Source organism: Theropithecus gelada, chromosome 8 (assembly GCF_003255815.1).
Source record: "Theropithecus gelada isolate Dixy chromosome 8, Tgel_1.0, whole genome shotgun sequence".
In the NCBI taxonomy this organism is placed as follows: domain Eukaryota; kingdom Metazoa; phylum Chordata; class Mammalia; order Primates; family Cercopithecidae; genus Theropithecus; species Theropithecus gelada.
Window position 1 is genome coordinate 145,479,555 of NC_037676.1, and position 19,946 is coordinate 145,499,500.

The 19,946-nt window shown below is 61.7% G+C and overlaps 1 protein-coding gene across 1 annotated transcript; it reads left to right on the top strand.

Annotated features, from left to right (window-relative positions):
- Positions 1-447: 447 nt before the first annotated feature.
- Positions 448-9,839, top strand: GLI4 (GLI family zinc finger 4). The gene is made up of 4 exons (XM_025395324.1): positions 448-496; positions 2,355-2,515; positions 7,649-7,747; positions 8,829-9,839. The coding sequence occupies exons 2-4, from the start codon at positions 2,392-2,394 to the stop codon at positions 9,734-9,736; spliced, it is 1,131 nt and encodes a 376-aa protein (XP_025251109.1). The 5' UTR covers positions 448-496; positions 2,355-2,391; the 3' UTR covers positions 9,737-9,839.
- The last annotated feature ends 10,107 nt before the right edge of the window (positions 9,840-19,946 follow it).

Sequence of the window (19,946 nt, forward strand, 5' to 3'; positions counted from 1 at the left end):
TGCGGACACGTCCCGAGGAGGGAACCCAAGAGGGCGGCGGGGTGGACTCGCAAGCTGAACGTGGAAGCGACTCCAGCCGAGAACCCCGGGGCCTGGAGTGCACGGAGGCGGGGGGGAGCGTGGGGACGGCGCCGTCAGCTCCCGAAGCCCGGCCGTGGGCGCGCAGGCGAAGGCCTGGCCCCCGTCGGGAAGGAGGCTCCGAGACGCCGGCTTCTGCGCCCCACGCAGTGCCGCTCCCAGCGCCCGGGCGCTCTGCAGGCGCGGGCGGGACCCCGGCCAGCGAGAACGCGAAAGCCACGCGCGGGCGCAGCCCAGGAGGGGAGGAGCGGGGCGGGGAAAGGCCTGCTTTTGCATCCCGGCCCCGCCCCCACTTGGCCACCGAGACGTGCAGTCCTCCCGAGGCCCAGAGCGTCCCGGAAGTGCGCGCCGACTGGGCGGAGTGGGGCGGGGCTGGGCACTTCCGTCCGGCGCGCGGCGGCCTCCTCCCGCTCGGAAGGTGAGTGGGTGCGGGCGGCGGCGGTGGTGGCGGCGGCTCCTGGCGCCTGGGACCAGCTCAGTCCGACCTCGTGCGCCGTCCTCCGCGGTGCAGCCCTGCCCAGCCGGGCCGTGCGGCCCCTGCAGCCGCCGCTCGCCGTGACCTTGGCCTCGGGCCAGGCCCCGGGAGCAGGGTGGGCTCCTGGGAGTCGCGGGGCAGCAGCGGACCGCCCCGCCCAGTGGCCCTGGCGATCGCGGGTGTCCGTTCGCAGGGCGCCTTTCCCAAGCATCCGGTGACGGCCGCTGTCGTCATCCCCACTTTGCAGATGGGAAACTGAGGCCCGGAGGTCCCGCCGCTCGGGAGCGTGGAGCCGCCGGACCCCAGCGCCGCACCGCCGGGCAGATGCTCTCTGTGCCGAGCTCCCGGCGATCGGGTCCGCTCCCACGGGGCTGGTAACAGAGGGGCAGAGGATGCTTCCCCCGAGCCACTGGCAGGAGTGCCCCTCCCCCTTCAGCCTGGCGCTCAAGAGTTTGTGCGTCCCTGAGGGTGAAGGGGCGTCCCACCCTGTGACGGCCGCCTCCGCTCAATCCTGGGGGCCACGCCAGGGTCGGGGTGAACGAGTAGGCCCTTTTACCAGATGTCCCCAGTAAGTTGACTAAGTAACTTGAGATGTGACTTTAAGGTGGAGGACCTGCACCCAGTGGCCACCTACCTGGCGACCCGACCCTTCCCATCATTAGTGGATGGAGGCTGGCCCAGAAGGCCGGGCACTGGGGTGGCGGCCGTGTGGGAGCTGCCTCTCCTACTTCCTCGAAGTAGGCACTGCTGTCCTTATATCTGAGTCTCCGTTAACTTTTGTCTATTTTTGCAGTTCCTTCACTCCCTGCCCCAGATTAGGAGTTCCTACTCTATCACAGTGTGAAAAAAAGTCACTTCTCACATTGGACTCATACCATTTTTGCAAAGCAAACTAAGAAGTATCTTGGAGCCCTGAGTGGGTCTCCCAGCGCTGCGGCAGGGCTGGACTAGGAGATTCCAGGTGCAGCCTCTGACAGCTCTGTAGGGTCTGAGGAAGAGGGTTCCCCTCTCTGGAATGCTTCTCTTTTGCTGTTCAGGAAAAGCCTTGTTAAGATTTCCTCCAAAACACTCGTGCACCAGCAAGCATGGTTCGGTTTTCAGCCTTCCCACAGGGCCAGCAGCTGAGGTTTTTCTGGAAGACTCTCTATGCCTTTCTCTGGGGGAGGGATGATGCCACGGGTTGGAAGGAAATGCCAGAGCCTCCACTGGGACAGGAGCTTTGCTTCAGCCCCCACAGGTGTCTGCTGTGCTGCCCAGGTGGTGGCTACTTCCTAAGCGCTCCTTCCAAAGCATTACTCCTTTTGTTGTTGTTTGAGACAGTCTTGCTCTCTTGCCCAGGCTGGAGTACAGTGGCTGACCTCAGCTCACTCCGCCTCCTGGGTTCAAGTGATTCTCCTGCCTCAGCCTCCCAAGTAGCTGGGATTACAGGTGCCCACCACTGCACCCAGCTAATTTTTGTATTTTTAGTAGAGACGGGGTTTTGCCATATTGGCCAGGCTGGTCTTAAACTCCTGACCTGGTGATCTACCCGCCTCGGCCTCCCAAAGTGCTGGGATGACAGGCGTGAGCTACCACGCCCAGCCACTCAAAGCGTTAATCCTTACTGAATAAACGTGCTAGGTCCCCTGACCACTTCACCTCAGGCGTTATGTGTCCCTGTGGGTTCGCCCACCATCCTTGCTCCTCCTGGAGTGGATAAATCTCCATCTCCCCTTGGGGAGCTGGCATGTTGCCTCCTCCTGCACCATCCCCCCACATTCCTCTCAATCCCCTCATCTGCCATGGTTTTCATTTTCCCCAGGTCCCAGGTGTGACACCTTCAGCAGGTCTCAGGGAAGATGGCAGCCCTAGGGGACGTTCAGAAGTCCCCTTCTGTCCCGTCCCCTGTCAGTCTCTCATCACCGGGGACACCTGGAGCCCAGCACCACGAGCCTCAGCTTCACCTCCATGGGCATCAACATGGTACTCACCCAGCCCGCTGTGTACCCTCCACCCAGCATCCCCTGCCCTCATGTCCCCTGCCCCGTCTCCTCCTGACCTGCCACCCTGGCTGACTGAGGCATCTCCAGACACCTGTATGCAGCGCCTTCAGCAGCTGGGGTTCCCGCACCCTCAGGCCAGGGGCTGGGCGTGGGTTGGGTTGGGAGAGCAGTGGTTGAGGCTGGGGCCAGCCTGAGCTCTGGCTCCCTAGGGATGGTTCCCCGCATTCTTTCTTTCCTGAGTTGCGGTATAGGAGGGAAAGTGGCCTCAAAATCTGCGTCCAGCGTGACCAGGAGCAAGGCATCGCCCCTCTGAGTGTTGTCATTCAGGAAGTGCAGCAGCCAGAGTCCTTGCCAAGCTGGTTTGGGTGTGGTTCCCCGGACCCGCAGGGACAGAGGGCCGGCCTTGCTCCACCTCTGATGGTATGGCCTCGTGGTCACATGACAGGCCCTGGGAGTTGAGGTGTGGGGGAGTCCCAGCCCCATGGTGCCCCAGGCTCTGCTCCCTCTCAGAGGTCAGGGATCCTGAGGCTCCATCTCTGCTGGATGTTCCACAGGAGGCCTGGCCTCATGGCCCTCGTGGCCCAACCCAGCACATGAGCTGCTGACAGCAGGGGCAAGGCCCCACATAGATCAAGCCTGGAGAGCCTGTGTCTGGCCCAGGAATGGGGCGACCTGGCACAGGGTTCTCCCTTTTGGGGAGTCAGCATCCTGGTGGCTGAAGGGACCACTGAGGCTTGTGGAGAGCAGCTGCACTGCATGGGGCCCTCAGGTGGGCACTCAGATGGGGACAGAGAGGCCAGGGGCTTCCCCAACGAGCCAGGACCAGGGTGGGTTAGAGGAGCAGGGAGCCAGGCGGCTTGGCATCCACTCCCCCGAGGAGCAGGAGCCTGCAGCCCTGCCATCTCCACTGCTGTGTCCCAAGCAACTCCCCAGGGACTGTGAGGAGGCTGGGAAGGGGCGCCCGTGGGCTGCCTGGGCTGCCTGTCCTGGTGGGCCTGGCCAGGGGCTACCTGGAAGGATCCCAAGCCCCCGCAGCACACACTGTGGCTGGGCCTGCAGCCAATGCCCCTGAGGGCCGTGCTCCTCACCCCTTATTCAGTCAAAATCTCAGGGCCCGCCCTTGCCCTCTCATGTCACCTGTACAACGACTGAGGGACGTCCTCCTGTCCTGTTACCAGTGGGGACACGGAAGCCCAGAGACAAGGCCAGGAGGCCAGCAGACTCAGGGCATGCCCCGGCACTCCCCCCTCCCCGCCCCAGGCCTGGTGAGGTGTGACTTCTCCAGGGGGATAGTCTTCTTGGGGAGGGCACAGCCCAGCAGATCATCTTAGCACAGGACACAGGCTGAGGGGGCTGCAGGCCAGGTTCTGCAGGATACGAAGCTGATGTCCAGGCAGAGGGTGGGCCTGGGGAGCATGGAGGGGCCTCAGGCTGGGCCCCCTGAGCCTGCAGGGTTGCACTACCCCCGGCCCTGTCTCCACCAGCCGTGGGCAGTCAGGCCCAGAAAACCAGGCATGAGTCCCCAGCCCCACAGGCCTGGAAGCCTCCTGGGCACTGAAGCCATGTCCGAGTGCCCTGAAATCCCCAGAGGTTTTGCCCCATGGGAGGGAGTGGGGGCTGCACCAGCAGCTTCTGCGCTCTCCCTGCTGTACCAGAAACGGCATCCAGGGAGGACAGACCAGCTCGGCCCTGAGAACGGCAGGTGTGGCTGCTTCCCCCCAGCAAGAGATTGTGGCAGGAGGAGATTGTGGCTGAGGCACAGTGGGGCCTGGGGGCAGGTAGCCAGAGCCAGATAAGGGGGTGGCCTTCATCCCCTCTTCATGCTGATAGGCCCAGTGTAGAGCGAGCGGGGCCAGGCTGCAGCAACGGGCGGCCTCTGTCACAACTTCCAAGCGCTGGGTGAAGGCAGGGGCTGCTTCCGGGCGTTTCCAGCGTCCTCTCTCCTTGGGAACGCCCTGGGGCCACAGATTCCTAGGCAGAGGAGGCCTCAGGGTTTCCGGAAATTGTCCAGGGCTGTCCTGCCAGTTAGGGGCCAAGCCAGGACTTGGAGCCGCAGCCTCCCAACTCCCAGACTGCACTGGGCCAGACGAAGGTTCCCGGGGCCCACCCCAGGCACACGTGGTCACCTCAGGAACCTCTGGTGGGTGCCTGGCTGGGCATGCTGAGCCCTGGGCTGTGAGGTGTTGGGGAGCAGGGGAGATCCCGAGGAGGAGCTGTTTATCAGTGGGGAGGGTAGTGAGGGGCATGGGGAGCGGCCGGGGAAGGTTCTCTGCAGTGGTTCCTGCGGACATGAAGCTGGGGTCCCACAGCAAAGGGCTTGGGGCCATGGCCTAGCCCAGGCCTTGCAGAGCAGGGAGACCAGGCAGGTGGGAACAGGACACAGTTCCTCATTTCCGAGGACCTCCGTGGTCCCCACGGACACGCAGATCAGGAGCTGGGCTGGGCTTGGGGGACTGAGAGTCCTCACACAGCTCCTGAGGGATTGTGTTGTGCCCCAAGGGCACGCCCACCAGAGCCAGCACTGCCTGCACCGGTTCTGGAAGGTTTGCCCAGGGGTCCTGCAGGTGGAGGGGAAGTCTGTGGGCAGGAGGAAGTGAGGGAGGGGAGGCCCGGGACCCTCGGGGGCTTGCAGTCCTGTGGGGGTTACTGAGTGCCCAGGCTGGTGGGGAGGACCCCATGGGCAGGGCAGCGGCACCCCGCGACAGGCACAGCATCTTTCCACGTGGAGTGCCTGGCCCTGGCACCTGAGATCTGGACTCTAGGTGCCCACCGACCACCCCCCAGCGCCTAACTCACCTGGTCCAGGCCCAGGCACACAGCACTTGCTGTGCCATTTTATACACAAAGAAAGGCCCCTCCGGCCAGGAAAGCACACACCTCCGCCCGTCCCCAGCCGCGCACGGCCACCTCGCCTCCACCTGGAAGACCAGCCCCAGCAGGTGGCAGCCCTGGTGTTTCTGCACTTCGGGCCACCCTGTCCCTGTCCCAGCACAGCAGTGGGGGGGCACTGGCTGGGGGAGGGGTCAGGGAAACTGAGGCGGGGGTACTTCTGCACAGAGCCAGTGGGGTCGGGAGCAGGGTCTGGGTGTCCACCCTGCAGAGACCTGGCACGGCCTGGGCACAGCCAGCAGGTGGCAGGTGACTGAGCTTTGCAGAAATGGCCCGAATGTGGGCAAGTGTCAGGAGCCAGGGTTAGGCAGTGGAGTGACAGTGACCCATACTGTGTGCGGCCCGCCCCTGACCCTAGGCCACCCCCATCCTCCTCTAGAGAAGGTCCTAGGAAGTGCTTTGCTACATGAACAGGGCGGGTTCCCAGGGAGCTGGGGCCCATCCTGAGCCCGCTTGTTCCACAGCAGGGTGGAGACAGTGCACACCACCTGGCATCGTTTGACACTGAGGGTGTCGCTGGGCACCCGTACAGCTGGCAGCAGCTTTGGCGTGCCTCCTATCTTGGTAATGTCACTGGTCCTCTTAAAGTGACAGCCCGGGGAACATCCCGCCTGTCAGTGCCGGGGCGTGGCCCCAGGAACAAAGCTGGAATCGGGGTCACTTTCTTTCTCAAAGTGCTGCCAGGTCCCCTCCAGTGGCATCCCAGTGCAGGGCAAAGGTGGCAAGGCTGTCTCAAGAGAGGTGATGCCCTCACCGCCCCCTCCGCGGGAGCACGGCGCTGGAGCCTGCCCTGCATTTTAGGGCAAGCCAGCTCCCCTGGCTGCCAGGGGATGGTGACATGGTGGCCACGAGCTGGGGGTGAGGGTCACAGCCCAGAGAGGCCAGTGCCCCCAGGCCTGTCCCCACGTTGGGGCGCGTATCTGAAAGGCCTAGAGGTGGTTTGGGACCCCCCCACATCCTGCTTCGGGGCAGCCAAGCAGTTGGACCCTCGGCTCCCGAGGAAGGGACGTCGCACAGCCGCCCCCACCTGCTGAACTTCCCAGCCCTTCATGTCAGGTCTGCCCTCACTCCTCAGCCTGGGCTCGGAAGGTCTCCCAGGGGCCAACCTGAGGGTGGGTGGGCGTGTCGGGTGATTGAGTGGGTGGCCAGGCTGGGAGGGTCCGCCCTCCGTGGTGGGCCAAGCTGGTCACCCCACTGCAGCCGGGGCAGGCCTGCCTGAGGCTGGAAAGTCCCATGAAAGGCTCACAGCCAGGCACTGTGTTATTAACATGGTGTGGACAGGAGCGTCTGCCCACCCCAGCCCTGCGTCTTTCTGTGCCCATCGTTGCATTGTCATCGCTGGGGGCACCCAGACTCGGCCTCGTGGGGCAAAGAGACACCCCTGTCCTTGAGTACAGCCCCCAGCCACCCTACCTGCCGTGGGCAGAGGGTAGGTGAGACCCCCAAAGGGGCCTGGTGCCCCTGCCAGTGTGAGGAAAGCTGACTACTGGCCTTGGGCAGCAGAGCCCGCGCCCCTCCCTCTTGCATCTGCTCCTTGAGTGTTAAGGCCATCCCCCCACCCTGCCCCCACCAAGTCTTGGGTAGAAGGAGGGGGTCTTGGTCCTGGGTGCCCAAGCCTGGTGTGCCCAGGGGCGAGGGGCTCATGGATGGGCCCAGCCCATTCCTCAGTCTCTGCCTGAGGAAGCAGGGGGCCAGTACACTGGGCCTGCTGGGAACAGCTACCTCTGCTGTTTCTGGGTGCTCATCAGGTACATCGGAGAGCCCTGGAGGGACAGAAAGGCCTGGGGCCGAGGGAGGGAGGCTTTGTGAGGTACCTGTGTGGGAGCCTGCAGGGCCAGCACTTTGAGAGGCCACTCCAGAGCAGCACTGCAGGACAGTGGGGCAGGGAGGAGGGCTGGCCACAGCCAGCCACGGTGACAAAGCCGCCTTCAGCAGCAGAAGGACCACTTCGAAGCTACCCCAGGTTTTGGCTCTGCTTACTGGGCTGAAGGGGATGAGCTCCCAATGCTGGTCCCTGGAGGAGGAGGCTCTTGAACCCAGCTGGGAAGGAAGGTAAAGGGCGTTCGTGGCTAGAGAAGCCCGAGCAGCAGGCCTGCTACTGGGATTGGAAGGGCCAGGAGGTATCCTGTGTCAGGGCCACAGCCCAGGAGCACGTGGCAGTCAGAGAGGAGCAGGGGCAGCGGTCTGGAGGGTGGAGGTGAGCCCCAGCCTCCCTGCCCCCCAGGCTCCCCGAGCTCCAGCCCTGAGGTGTTGTCCCAGCCGTCTGACCTGGATCTCCAGGACATAGAGGAGGTGGAGATCGGCAGAGACACCTTCTGGCCCGGTGAGTGAGCAGAACTGGGTTACTAGGTGACCAGAGCTCTGTGTGTGCCAGGCTCCTCACAATGCCCACTGCTGTGGCTCCCCCAATGCTGGCACCACCCCCTTCCTGGGGCCCCTTCTCTTCCTTGGCACCAGCTCAGCTCTGCCCTGTGGCCCCTCCCCCATTCTAATGCCAGTCCAGTCACTGATGCTTCCCGAGGCGGTGACTGCAGCCCATTGCCACCTGCCCCAGTGGCACCACGTGGACTCCTGCCAGCCCCAGCCGGACGTAGTGAAGCAGGAACTCCTCCCTCCCCTCCACCTGCCTCAGGCTGGGGCCTCTGGCTCAGAGCACCACTGTCCCCCCAGATCCACCAGAGTTATCCTGGGTCCCCTCCTGCTGCATCCCCTAGATGGCCTCCCCTCAGCCTGACTGGAGCTGTGTCAATCCAGGTCCCCTGCACCTCCCCCTTGAGAAGCCGCTTGGGTTCCTTCCAGGCGACGTTAGTGATAGGCTGGATTTAACAGTGCTGAGCCCTCGCCCACACCTGGGTGGCCCTGGGGTGGGGAGCAGGTGTCTGAGGTCAGGTCCCTGGGAGGAGACCCTGGGCCAGAGATTTGCGTGGGAAGCTCCTGGGGTGGGCATGGGAGCTGGGCGGCAGGGCACTTGCCACCGAGGCCTGATGCAGCCCCATGAGGAGCTGTGCCCATACAGACCGCGTCCTCGGCCAGGGCTGGAGAGCGCCGTCTGGAGCTTTGGAGTCCCCCAGGTTCTGGGTCCTCACCAGCACTGAGTGCTTTCTCCTGGCTACGGTCTGTCTTGCCACCGTGGCTCCGTGCCCTGGCACAGCTGTTGTGGTGACTGTAATGGTCCCAGCAGCTCTGGGTCACCCTGCAACGCCCCCCACCCCTGTGTCTATGACAGCCCTTCCGGGCACGGCACCTGGAGCCCCTGTCCGCTTGTCTCCCATCCACTGGGTGCCTGGCCCCTCCTCGTCCCCTCTGAGCACCCCTGTCCAGCTGTGCTCTTATCCCCTCCCCGTCCCTCCGTGTCACGGTGGGGGCGCGCGGGTACTATCCGCCTCTGCCGTTTCTCATTTCAGACTCCGAGCCCGAGCCGGAGCAGGCTCCACGCTCTCCCGGCTCTCAGGCCCCTGACGAGGGGGCGGGCGGGGCGCTGCGCAGCCTCCTGAGGAGCCTTCCCCGCAGGGCCCGGTGCGGCGCTGGCTTCGGGCCCGAGTCCAGCGCGGAGCGGCCGGCGGGCCAGCCGCCTGGGGCCGTCCCCTGCGCTCAGCCGCGGGGCGCCTGGCGCGTGACGCTCGTGCCGCAAGCAGCGGCCGGGCCCGAGGGCGCGCCCGAGCGAGCCGCCGAGCTGGGAGTCAACTTCGGTCGGAGCCGGCAGGGCAGCGCGCGGGGGGCCAAGCCGCACAGGTGCGAGTCCTGCGGCAAGAGCTTCAAGTACAACTCGCTGCTGCTGAAGCACCAGCGCATCCACACGGGCGAGAAGCCCTACGCCTGCCACGAGTGCGGCAAGCGCTTCCGCGGCTGGTCGGGCTTCATCCAGCACCACCGCATCCACACGGGCGAGAAGCCCTACGAGTGCGGCCAGTGCGGCCGCGCCTTCAGCCACAGCTCGCACTTCACGCAGCACCTGCGCATCCACAACGGCGAGAAGCCCTACAAGTGCGGCGAGTGCGGCCAGGCCTTCAGCCAGAGCTCCAACCTGGTGCGCCACCAGCGGCTGCACACGGGCGAGAAGCCCTACGCCTGCAGCCAGTGCGGCAAGGCCTTTATCTGGAGCTCCGTGCTCATCGAGCACCAGCGCATCCACACTGGCGAGAAGCCCTACGAGTGCGCCGACTGCGGCAAGGCCTTCCGCGGCCGCTCGCACTTCTTTCGGCACCTGCGGACCCACACGGGCGAGAAGCCCTTCGCGTGCGGCGCCTGCGGCAAGGCCTTCGGCCAGAGCTCCCAGCTCATCCAGCACCAGCGGGTGCACTACCGCGAGTAGCCCGGCGGAGGCTCGGGGCGAAGCCTCCTGCCTGCCCCCACGGTGGGCATTGCCCAGCACCGCATGCCATGTGTCCGGAATAAATTCTTTTTGATTGTTGGAAGTGGGAGCCGGCACCTGCCTGGGTGAGGCCTTGGGGCAGCTTCCCATCCCCGAGGACCCGCTGCAGGATGGGGTTGACGGGGCTGCTTCACCAAGACCTGCCACGCAGGGCCACGGGGTCCCTGGAGCCTGGCGGGCGGCCCGAGTGTCCTAGGGGAGGATCTGAGGCCTGGAGTTGTCCTGACTTGCCCAGAGCCCGGAAGTAGTCAGGCCTTTCTGACGCTGATACCCCACCATCAACGCGGGGGGCGCGCCCAGAGCAGGAGGTGAGGACAGGGCCGCTCTAGAAGTGCCCACAGGCCTGGCCAGGCTGCCTGACACCTGGGCGAGGGGTGTCCAGGAATTCGGTTCCCTTATGTATTTGGGAAGCCTCTGCTTCTGTCCAATGCAGCAGACTCTTCCCCACGTGCCCTCTCAGCTCTGCTGCCTCCTCCCCCTGCCTCCATTCAGCGGGGAGCCTGCTGGGCAGCAGTGGCCCGGGCCTCCTCTGCATCAGCCCCTTGCCCTGGGATGTGGGGGCCCAGAGTCTTCAGGTCTTGACAGGTGTGGGCTGGTACAGCTGGGCCTGCCAGGCCCTTTTCAGAGCTGCCGGGACACTGCTTCTGGGCAGGGGAGTCTGGGCCACGAAGTTCTGAGAGAGCTCAGCTGGGGGTGGCCTCAAGTGCTGAGTGCCAGTGATTCTGCCAGCGCCTTCTCCCTGCCCTGTCTGTGCCCTCCGGTACAGCTGGCAGACCCCGGAGTCCAGCCTGGCTCCTCCGAGGCTGCCCCTCTCCAGGTCTCACCTCCCCTCCTGCTGTGACTCGTCCAGAACCCTGGGCCTCGTCCCCACATGTGTCTGTGGCGGGCCTGTGAGGTCACTGTCCTGTCGAAGACGAAGGCTACCGTCCCCGCTTTTTGGCGGTGCCTGCGGAGGCCTGCGCAGTGCGCATCTGATGTCAGCCCCAGCAAGCTATTTTTCCGGAGAAGAACCCGGAGGCTCCGAGGTGACCCGTGGCTTGCTCGAGGTCACACGATCAGTGACGGCACCAGATGAATCCGAGCTCCCTGACCAGCCATCCACCCAAACCCCTGCTGAGACAGCGGGACCTCGTTTCCAACTCGGAAGCCCGGGGAACGCGGCTGCCCGGACTGGAAGCCCGCAGCACAGGGCCCTGTGCCACCCCTTGGGGAAGGCGGCCCCAGGCTCCGCCAGCCCCCGTCTCCCTCTCCAGGCCATGCCCTGGGGGCCCTGTGGACGCCCCACTCCGCCGGGTGAGAACGAGTTTAGGGGTGCGGGCTGGAGGTCAGTGTGTCTGTCCGAAGTCAGCTGGGAGGCAGGCGCCTACTTGAGGCGTCCGTGCTGGTGTGCGGTGGCCCCTGGGTTCAGACTGTCGGCCTGAAAGGTAAGGGTGAGAACGCCTGCATTCTGCTTGTTCAGTAACACGCGTGGGCAGCCAGGCCGAGGGGCTGGCTCTGCAGGGACCGCCCCGCGCGCCCCGGACTCCCCCGCTGGACTCCCGCTAGCTGCGACTGGAGAGAGCCCGGCGGTCCTCCACGCCGTCCTAGACAGTCCCGGAAGTGGCCGCGGCGCCGGGAGGGGCGGGGAGGGGGCGGGGCCGGGGCCGGGCGCACTCTCCGCAGCCCGCACGAGACTCGAGCAGCGCCAGCTCACGGGAGGCCTCCCGGGGGAAGGGAGTGCGGCGCGGCGAGTCCGGCAGGGCTGCTCCTCCGCGCCGGGTCGTAAACCCTCTGCAAGGTCTCTGTGTACCCCCTCGTTGGGCAGGGCCCGCGAGATGGGCTGAAATGGCATTTGCGTCTTTCCCAGTGTCCTCAGCTCCTTCTCCAAGCCCGCGGGCACGGGGCTGATTCTGGAACGTGCCATCTGATCCACTCGACATTTCCCGGGAACCCCAGAGCGGCCCGGCAGGACTTTTAAGGGCATTTTTCTACCTTGTGGTGGCTGCCGGGTGTATCAGCGTGTAGTTGAACAGGACATAATATTCCTGAGCCCTCCTGGGACGCCTGCGACCCTGAGCTGTGCTCGGCCTCTTGGTCACGGCCCTCCCCATCCTCCTTCGATTTGCATCACTCGAGCCGCTTGTCCGGGCGGCCGCCCCCGGGGCTGGTTCGGAGCCCTGTCCCACCCCTACCAGCTCTGCCCCCGAGAGGAACCTGGACGCAGACCACCGGGAGCATCTCCAGCTCAACGGCCAATCTCCAACCCACACCACCTCCAAACCCACACCACCACTCCTCTCCCTCCTGCGACCCAGGACCTCGATTCTCAGCCTTCGCCCTCTCCCTCCTCCCCGAAGTGACCGGGGATCTTCCTAAAGACCCGATGGTATCTGGGAGCCCAGGTTTGGGATCCGCCAGCCCTGATTCCATACCCCACACTTACCCTTCCTCACGGAGCTCGTTTCTGCCTCTGACAATGGAGGAAGCGCAGCCGGGTCGGCACCGCACATGGTGGTTGGAAGGACGGCATGGGTGGGGTTCTCTGCACAGTGCCAGGCACGCAGCAGATCCCCATAAAAAGAGCTCCTGGAAGGACTCTGTCGACAGTGTGAGTGGATAGTCTTAGCAGAGGACCACCTGAGGCCTGGGTTGGTCACAGCAAATGTGAGGGACCAGGAAAAGGGGTGCATGTGAGTTTTGGAACCCAGGAAATGATCATCTGTATCTGGCACAGTATCTGTTTTTGAGCCCAGAAGGAACTAAAGGCCCTGGAGAGGCTCTGAACCCTAAAGCACTGGACCCTAAAGCAGGGAGAGGTCTTCTGAGGCAGCTTCCTGCGGCCCCAGACAAGCGGAGAGCCAAGTGCTGACCTAATCGTGGCCTTGGGGGCAGGTGTGCATGCCCATGGATTAGCAAATAAAGGACCAAAATTAGCTTAAGTTTGGACCCTTTTCAGTTCACAAGGCTTTTTATTTTTACATACATATATGTAGCATGGTGTATTGTAAGGAAGTCGACCTTGGAATTTCAAGCCCAATTCTACAGTTAACTGTGAGGTTGGATGAGTTATTAATCTCTGAATCTGTTTCCTGATTAGTAAATGATGCGTTAGGGTTCTCCAGAGAAACAGAACCAATGGTGTGGGGTAGGGGAGGGCAAGAGAAAGAGGGTTATTATCGGGAATGCACTCACAGGGTTATGGGGGCTGGGCAGTCCCAAGACCTGCAGCTGTCAAGCAGAGGAGCTGATGGTGTGAGTCCCCGTCTGAAAGCCAGCAGGCTTGAGACGCACAAAGAGCTGATGTTTCCATTCAAGTCTGAAGGCAGGAAAAGACCTAGGTCCCGGTTCAGTCAGGCAGGAGGAGATTCCCATGCGGGCCTTGAACTCATTGAATGAGGCCCACCCACATTATGAAGGGCACTCTGCGTCACTCAGTTCACAAATTCAAATGTTAATTTTATCCAAAAACACCCCCACAGACACACTCAGCACACACAGTGCCACTACTTGCTCTCAGATTGCTCTCCAGACTGGGGGAACCAACTGACAAGGCTCCCAGTGCCCCCAGCTAAGAGACTACCTTCCCCGTAACTTTTCAGCATGTTCACTTGATTTTCCAAGCTTAACAGAGTTGTGATATTACTTTAATCGCAAACAAGGCTCTGCTGTCCCACGTGCTTACTTTGCCACATGGCACAGTGTGTGTCACAGATGCACTCTTCACAAGGACAGGTCCAGACCTGTGTCAGTCACTGCTTCATCCCAGCACCCAGCACAGAGTCTGACTCATGGTGAGCTGTGGACAAATGTACACGCAATTAACGACTTGTTACTGCCTCAGGGTTCTCTTTTCCAGATGTCTAGAGCAACTCACATTTATTCGCTCCTTATTTCAGACTGGGAGAAAGGGCCTGAGCAGAAGGATCAGAGTTCAAAGGAGGGGACACAGCGCCACAGAGGCAACGCCTGGAGCACCACAGATTGGGGACTGGGCACGTACTCGGGTGAGGGTGGAAAGAGCATGGAAGTCAGGGTTCAGTCAGAAGACAGAGGCCTCGCCAGTCATTTCAACAGAGAGGATTTCGCATCGTGAATTACTATGTACGAAGTGGCTACCAAAGGAGCTGAAAAGAGATCTCTTAAGTATCTCAGAAGCAAAAACTGCAGAGAGCAGCTGCTACACTAGGGTTGTGGACACAAAAAGAAGAGTGTGGAATTATTGGGATCAGAAAGCCTGGGAACTAAACCCCTAAGGAGAGGGCTTCGCAGGTCTCTGGTCCCTGATCTGGCCCCGAGTGGGGCCAGACCCCCGAGGCGGGGCGTCGCTGGCTGCGGTCTGAGGTCCTCCAGCGGGGGGGTGATGAAGCTGCTTCTGCGAAGTTGGGAACCCGCTCCCCGGTTTTAGAAGCCGCGGAGGGAAGTGCTCCCGCCAGGGCAAAGCAACAGAGTTCGCAAGACAAGCAACCAGGGAAGCAAACAGACCGGAAGTCTGAGGAAAAACCGGAAGCAAACCGGAAGGAGTGTGCCCCTCCCTCCTCCCCAGTCTCGAGCGCTTTCTCTGGCGCCCCTAGTGGGAAAGCCTAGCATGGCTCCAGCTGGCCAAGCAGAAAAAGGTTTGCGGAGACCAGGCCAGCCACAGAGGTGGAGCTGAGGGTCAAAACCTCCTGCCTGGAGCAGGAGGGCAGAGAGGCCTTGTACGTTCGAGCGGATTCATAAGATAAATGCTAAAGGGCTCAGATGGCTGAGATGAGATTTTGTAGAAAAACCTGGCAGTGGTCAAGTGCAGCCAGGGCTTCAGGAGTCCAGCTTGGTTTGTAAGTCTCCAGGAGCCCACGCGTGGCCGCAGGTGCAAACTGTCCCAGAGCTCAGAGCAGCCATGCACGGGAGAATTCCTCCCAGAGAGAAACGCCGTGAATATGACTTCCGGGGACACGCACAGCTGGTGGAAACCGTATGCACGTAGTGTGCATAGGTGAGATGTAATGGAACCCTGGAGAAGCACCTTGTGAACGTGGGAAGGGCTTTGCACATGCTCAGGCTCCGCTGGGGATCAGAACATTCTCACAGGAGAGAAGCCAATGAGCGGCAACGGACGTGGCCACACCTTCGTGGAAGCACTGGTCCTCAGGCATCAAAATGGACATGGAGAGGCCCTGCAAATGTAATGACTGTGGGAACGCCCACCTCCTGAGTTCATGCTGTCGTGAGGTAGCGGACTGTGGATGCGGGCATGTGGAGAGGTCTCAGATAATCCCCACTGAAGAGGAACCCTGTGGATGTCATCCACGCACCAGAATCCGATAAATTGCACCAAGGGGCCCCACCCCCACCCCCTGTGCGGTGACCACAGCAAAACCTTTAAGCAAAGATCTCAAGCCTCGAAATGCCAGGGCCGTCACCAGGGATGCAGCAGGGAGTGAAACACCCGTCTCTTGTCTCACACCAAACCATAGCCAAGGGATTCACCACGAGGTGAATGAGGTGCGAGAGGGAGGATTCTGCAGGCGGAGACCGCCCTCGGGGTTGTGGCCTCAGAACGGGGGCCTTCTCCCTGGAGACGTGGACCCTGTTTCTTACAGCAGCTTCTGTGCATCACCGGCAGGCAGTGCCAGTTGACACCAATCAAGGGATCTCAACACTCAGCCTGCACATGTGCAGATCCGCTGGGGAAACGCAGCCCCTCCCATCCTCAGATCCTAAAAGGGATAAGGCCTTGCCCATTAGCTGAGTCCAGGAGAACCTGGCTGGGACCAGAGGGTGAGAACCGACCCCTGCGGCTGCTACAGGCCCCATCAGGGGCCTCCCCACCCGGGGAGGGTTTCCTGGCAGTGTCTTTGGAGTCGCCGCACGTTTCTGCCCGGTTTTCACAGCCCACTCCTCCCTGGGTTCCGGCTGGGTATCTTCCTCAGAATGGCTCCACGCCTCGCCTGCCTGGTTGATGGAGGTCTCGCTCTGATCACATCCAGTTCCTGTGGACCACCGGCCACTCACCAGGCCGCTTTGCCTTGCGTTTTCTAGGGTCTTGTTTCATGGGGTCATGGGAACCCTCTCAGGGACCACCCAACTACCTGAGAAGCCCGCTGGAGAACGCGGATTCCCAGGCCCCACCCCAAGGGATTCAGCAGGCCTCAGGGGAAGTCAGGGAATCTGGATTTAGTTCAGATACCCAAATGCATTGATCATGGGCCAGATTCGGGAATCTGTTCTCCTCCAAGCCCTCAAAGCAGAAGCTGCTGGCCGGCCCTCTGCACAGGCCGCGGTCCAGGCCCTCCTCAGACACCACCTGGACGGGCAGTTTGAGCCGTGGGACGCCCCTGCTTGGGCCAGAATTGGGTCCTGCACCTCCGACCTGCAGGGCCCAGCTCGGCCTCTGGGCCCTCTGGGCCTCTGGCAGACGCGCTCCGCCAGGCGCCCCCTGCCTCCGTGACGCCCCCTCTCTCGCTCCACAACGCGGCCCCATGCTGGATCACAGCCTCAAGACCCCTCCGGCCCCCAGCCGCGCGAGCAACGCCAGGCACGCGCCCGCCCCCGACCCACCACCCTTGGGTTCGCGCCGGGTCCCCCGTCGGTCCTCTGAACGGGTCCTCCGAGCTGCCTAGAGCGCCCGGAAATGCCCTCGGCACGGGGCGGGGCTTGCGGGGGCGGGGCTTGCGGGGGGCGGGGCCGCGCTTCCGATTCGCGCTGCGCTCCGCGGGCTGGGTCTAGGCAGTGCCCCCAGCGCGGGAGCCGCCGGTCAAGCCTTTAAAGATCACAGTGTTAAACAGGTTTCTTTTTCCCAATAGCATTTATTCATACTCTTTGAAGAAATTTGGGAAGTGCAAGAAAAATAGAAGAGACAGAAATTTTCTCCTCAGCACTACGGGCTGGGGATCCCAAATCCAAACACCTTAAACTCAAGCCTTTGGAGCAGCCGACGTGCCGCGCACAGGAAATAGTCATTGGAACACCTCGGACTTCGGATGTGGGAATTTGGGAGGCTCAGCTGCTAACTACGGTACAAATATTCCCAAATCCAAAAAAAGGCCAAAGCCCGCCCCCCCTTTTTTTTTTTTTTTTGAGACCGAGTCTCGCTCTGTGGCCCAGGCTGGAGTGCAGTGGCTCTATCTCGGCTCACTGCAACGTCCGCCTCCCGGGTTCACGCCGTTCTCCTGCCTCAGCCTCCCGAGTAGCTGGGACTATAGGCGCCGCCACCACGCCCGGCTAATTTTTTGTATTTTTTAGTAGAGACGGGGTTTCACCGTGTTATCCAGGATGGTCTCGATCTCCTAACCTCGTGATCCTCCCGTCTCGGCCTCCCAAAGTGCTGGGATTACAGGCGTGAGCCCCCGCGCCCGGCCACCAAAACACTTCTGGTCCCAGGCATTTGGGATAAGGGATACTCAGGCTGAACAAGGAACGTCTGTGCACGTTTTTAGCAGCTGTTGCTGTTACACTAAATAGACTCCATGGTTAACTTGTCCCTAAAATAACCTTCACGTCCTGAGGTCTGAGATCTGCTGGGAGCAGTGCTGGAAGCCCTATTTCCCCACGCGAGAGGCGCCAGCATCCCTCATTTACAGGAGGAATTCGAGACTTGGTGAGGACGTCCCACAGCCCGGATTTGAACCCAGGCTTGGATTCCGAGGCCCACGTACTTGCTCCACAGTGCCTTCTGCTGGCCACCTTCCCTGCCCTCAAAGATTGCTGTAACCAGAAGTGGATGAGCATTTCGAGGAGGAATGCTCCCCGCACAAGCCGAGGTGTTTGCAGGGTATCCCAGACTCCACTTTGGTGTCCCTGGAGTGCCCATGCCAGCGACCTTTTGGTGGCTCTCTTACCCCAGTTGGAACTGTCGCCAAGTGTGTCCCCATCGTGGGGAGAGGAAGAGAGGAAGTGGATTAGCGGCGTCAGGCCTTGCGGAGGTGCACTCGCACCGTCCTGCGCTACGGTCTCAGAAGCAGGAGGACGCTTTCCGGGAGCCGGCTGCTGTGGCACCTGCAGCAGTTTCAGCAGTTGGATAGCTCCAGCCGCCCTGTCACACCCTCACTCCTCATCCACTCCAAAATTCAACGCAGCATGCCAGGCCCCAGGTATGTCGAGGCGGAAAGCTACGGTCCCCGCCCGATGGAGCCGTGCAGTTCCCCGCAGCGTGGGTGGAGGAGGGGGGACAGGTGTCCAGACGTGTGTGTACATGGGCCGGCAACTCCCAGTCCTTGAGTCTCAGGTGGGCAAAATCATGCCGCCACTGTGGCCCTCGTGTGCCTGACTCCAGGCAGGGCCTTCCCGTCCTGCCTCCCGGCACTCTGTGTGTGGCCCTTCTGTGAGGCTGTTGCCCCTCAAGCAGCCCCTGGGATGCGAAACCCCCTCGTTCACACGGCAGAGTATTCAGCCCAGCGCCTGCTGCAGAGCCTGGGTGAACAGCGTCTGGGTGACGAGAGTAACAGGATGCAAGTGGAAGCAGGCGGCTTCCGCGGACCTCGGTCCATGTGCCGGTCCAGCAGGACCCTGAGCCCAGCTCCCATCTGGGGCGAGGGCTCCGCGGTGGCAGGCAGGAGGGGCTGCATAATGAGCTCCGGAAAGCTCTAGAATGCCGTCTGTCGCCATTACACTTGACGGAGGGCGTGGTGAATAGCAAGGGCTTGGGGCATGTGGTTGGATTTTGGGTTTTTCCTTGCAGGACTGTGCCGAACCTGCAGCATTGGGAAGCTCTTGGCCTCTGCCCTTTCTCTGAAACGTGCCTCTTCTGCCTGAATGGCTTGGTCATTCTTTCCTCATCCATAACCTTGAATAGCTTCACCAAGATCCATGCTAGTGTCAATATTTTATATTAATTTTTCCTGGGATATGATGCTCTTGATTTTTTTGAATTAGGGTATAATTTGCATAGCTAAAATGCCCAACTCTTAAGCACACGGCTTGACTGTTTACATGTTTACACTCTTGCTAATCCACCCAGGTCACAGCATGGAACTTTCCAGAGCTTCTCTTACCCTTCCTTTCCCCTCCCCAAGCTGATGGGTATGCTAGCTTCTGGAGGGCCCCGTCTGCCATCGGGCCTCTCAGGGGTGGATTCCGCGCGATGTGCTAGTGGTCACCCCATGTGGTTCCAAATGTCCGTTGGCCCCTTCCGGGCCGGTGTGTGGTTTCCGATTCTGAGTGTTTGCTTTGACCCCATTTTTATTGTTGGGGTTGTGTACTTCTCATGCCGTTTTCCCATCCCAAACCTGTGGTGTCTTTTCTGAGTGAGAACACCCTTGTGGCTACAAGAGCCCCAGAGTAGGAAGCCCAGCATTGGTGTGGCAAGGTTGGGTTCCCTAAGAGCCAAGCGGCCTCCCCACCTCAGCGCCCTTCCCAAACTCCTGCTTACACGTCAGGACCCACTGGCAGTGCTGTTCGAGTCACTGCTCCCTGGTCTCTGCTTCTAATGAGGCCTGCATGTGCTGCTTTCCAGCACCTGGCAGGCAGTGCCCGCTGTGCCTCTGTGTTTCTCCCCTTTCATGAACTCCCAGGGCAGCCCCTGTGGCGCTCTGTCCATCTTTGGGGGTGTCCCTGGTGCCCAGCACAGCAGGAGTGAATGTCCTGGGCCAGTTCTGCCTGACTGCAGAGCATGGAGGTGCCAGTCAGCACTGGTCAGGCCGGCCGCTGGGTCTTGTTGTGCCCGCCGCTTCCTGCCACCCTTGCATTTTCTTCTCTTAGGGCCACTGGTGTGTCTCACCTGGAACCTTCTCACCAACAGCCCATCTGTTACTTCACAGATCCTGCCATGCAGGAGCCGTGCACAGCTTGGCTGAGGTCTCTGCCAGGGTCTCCTGGGGCTGCCATTCAGCTGTCCTGGGCTCCAATCTCCTGTGGAGCTTGAGGTCCGTCCCCGACCATTCAGGCTGTGGAGGGATTTCCATCCTGCGGCTGTGGGGGTCAGGCCCTCAGCCTCCAGGGGTAACTCAGAGGCCTGTGCCTCTCCTGCTGCTTCTGTCAGGAGACTGGGAGTCCTTCCTTTCCGTGTCACCTGTGTCCTGGCTCCGTGTCCACTTGCTTCAGTTGACCCACGGCCTCTTCTCTGAACAATGGTTCTCTTTCTCTGAGTTCTTTTTATTTTGTTTGGTTTGGTTTGGTTGGTTTGTTTTGAGACAGGGTCTCACTCTGTCACCTAAGCTGGAGTGCAATGGCGTGATCTCAGCTCACCGCAATCTCC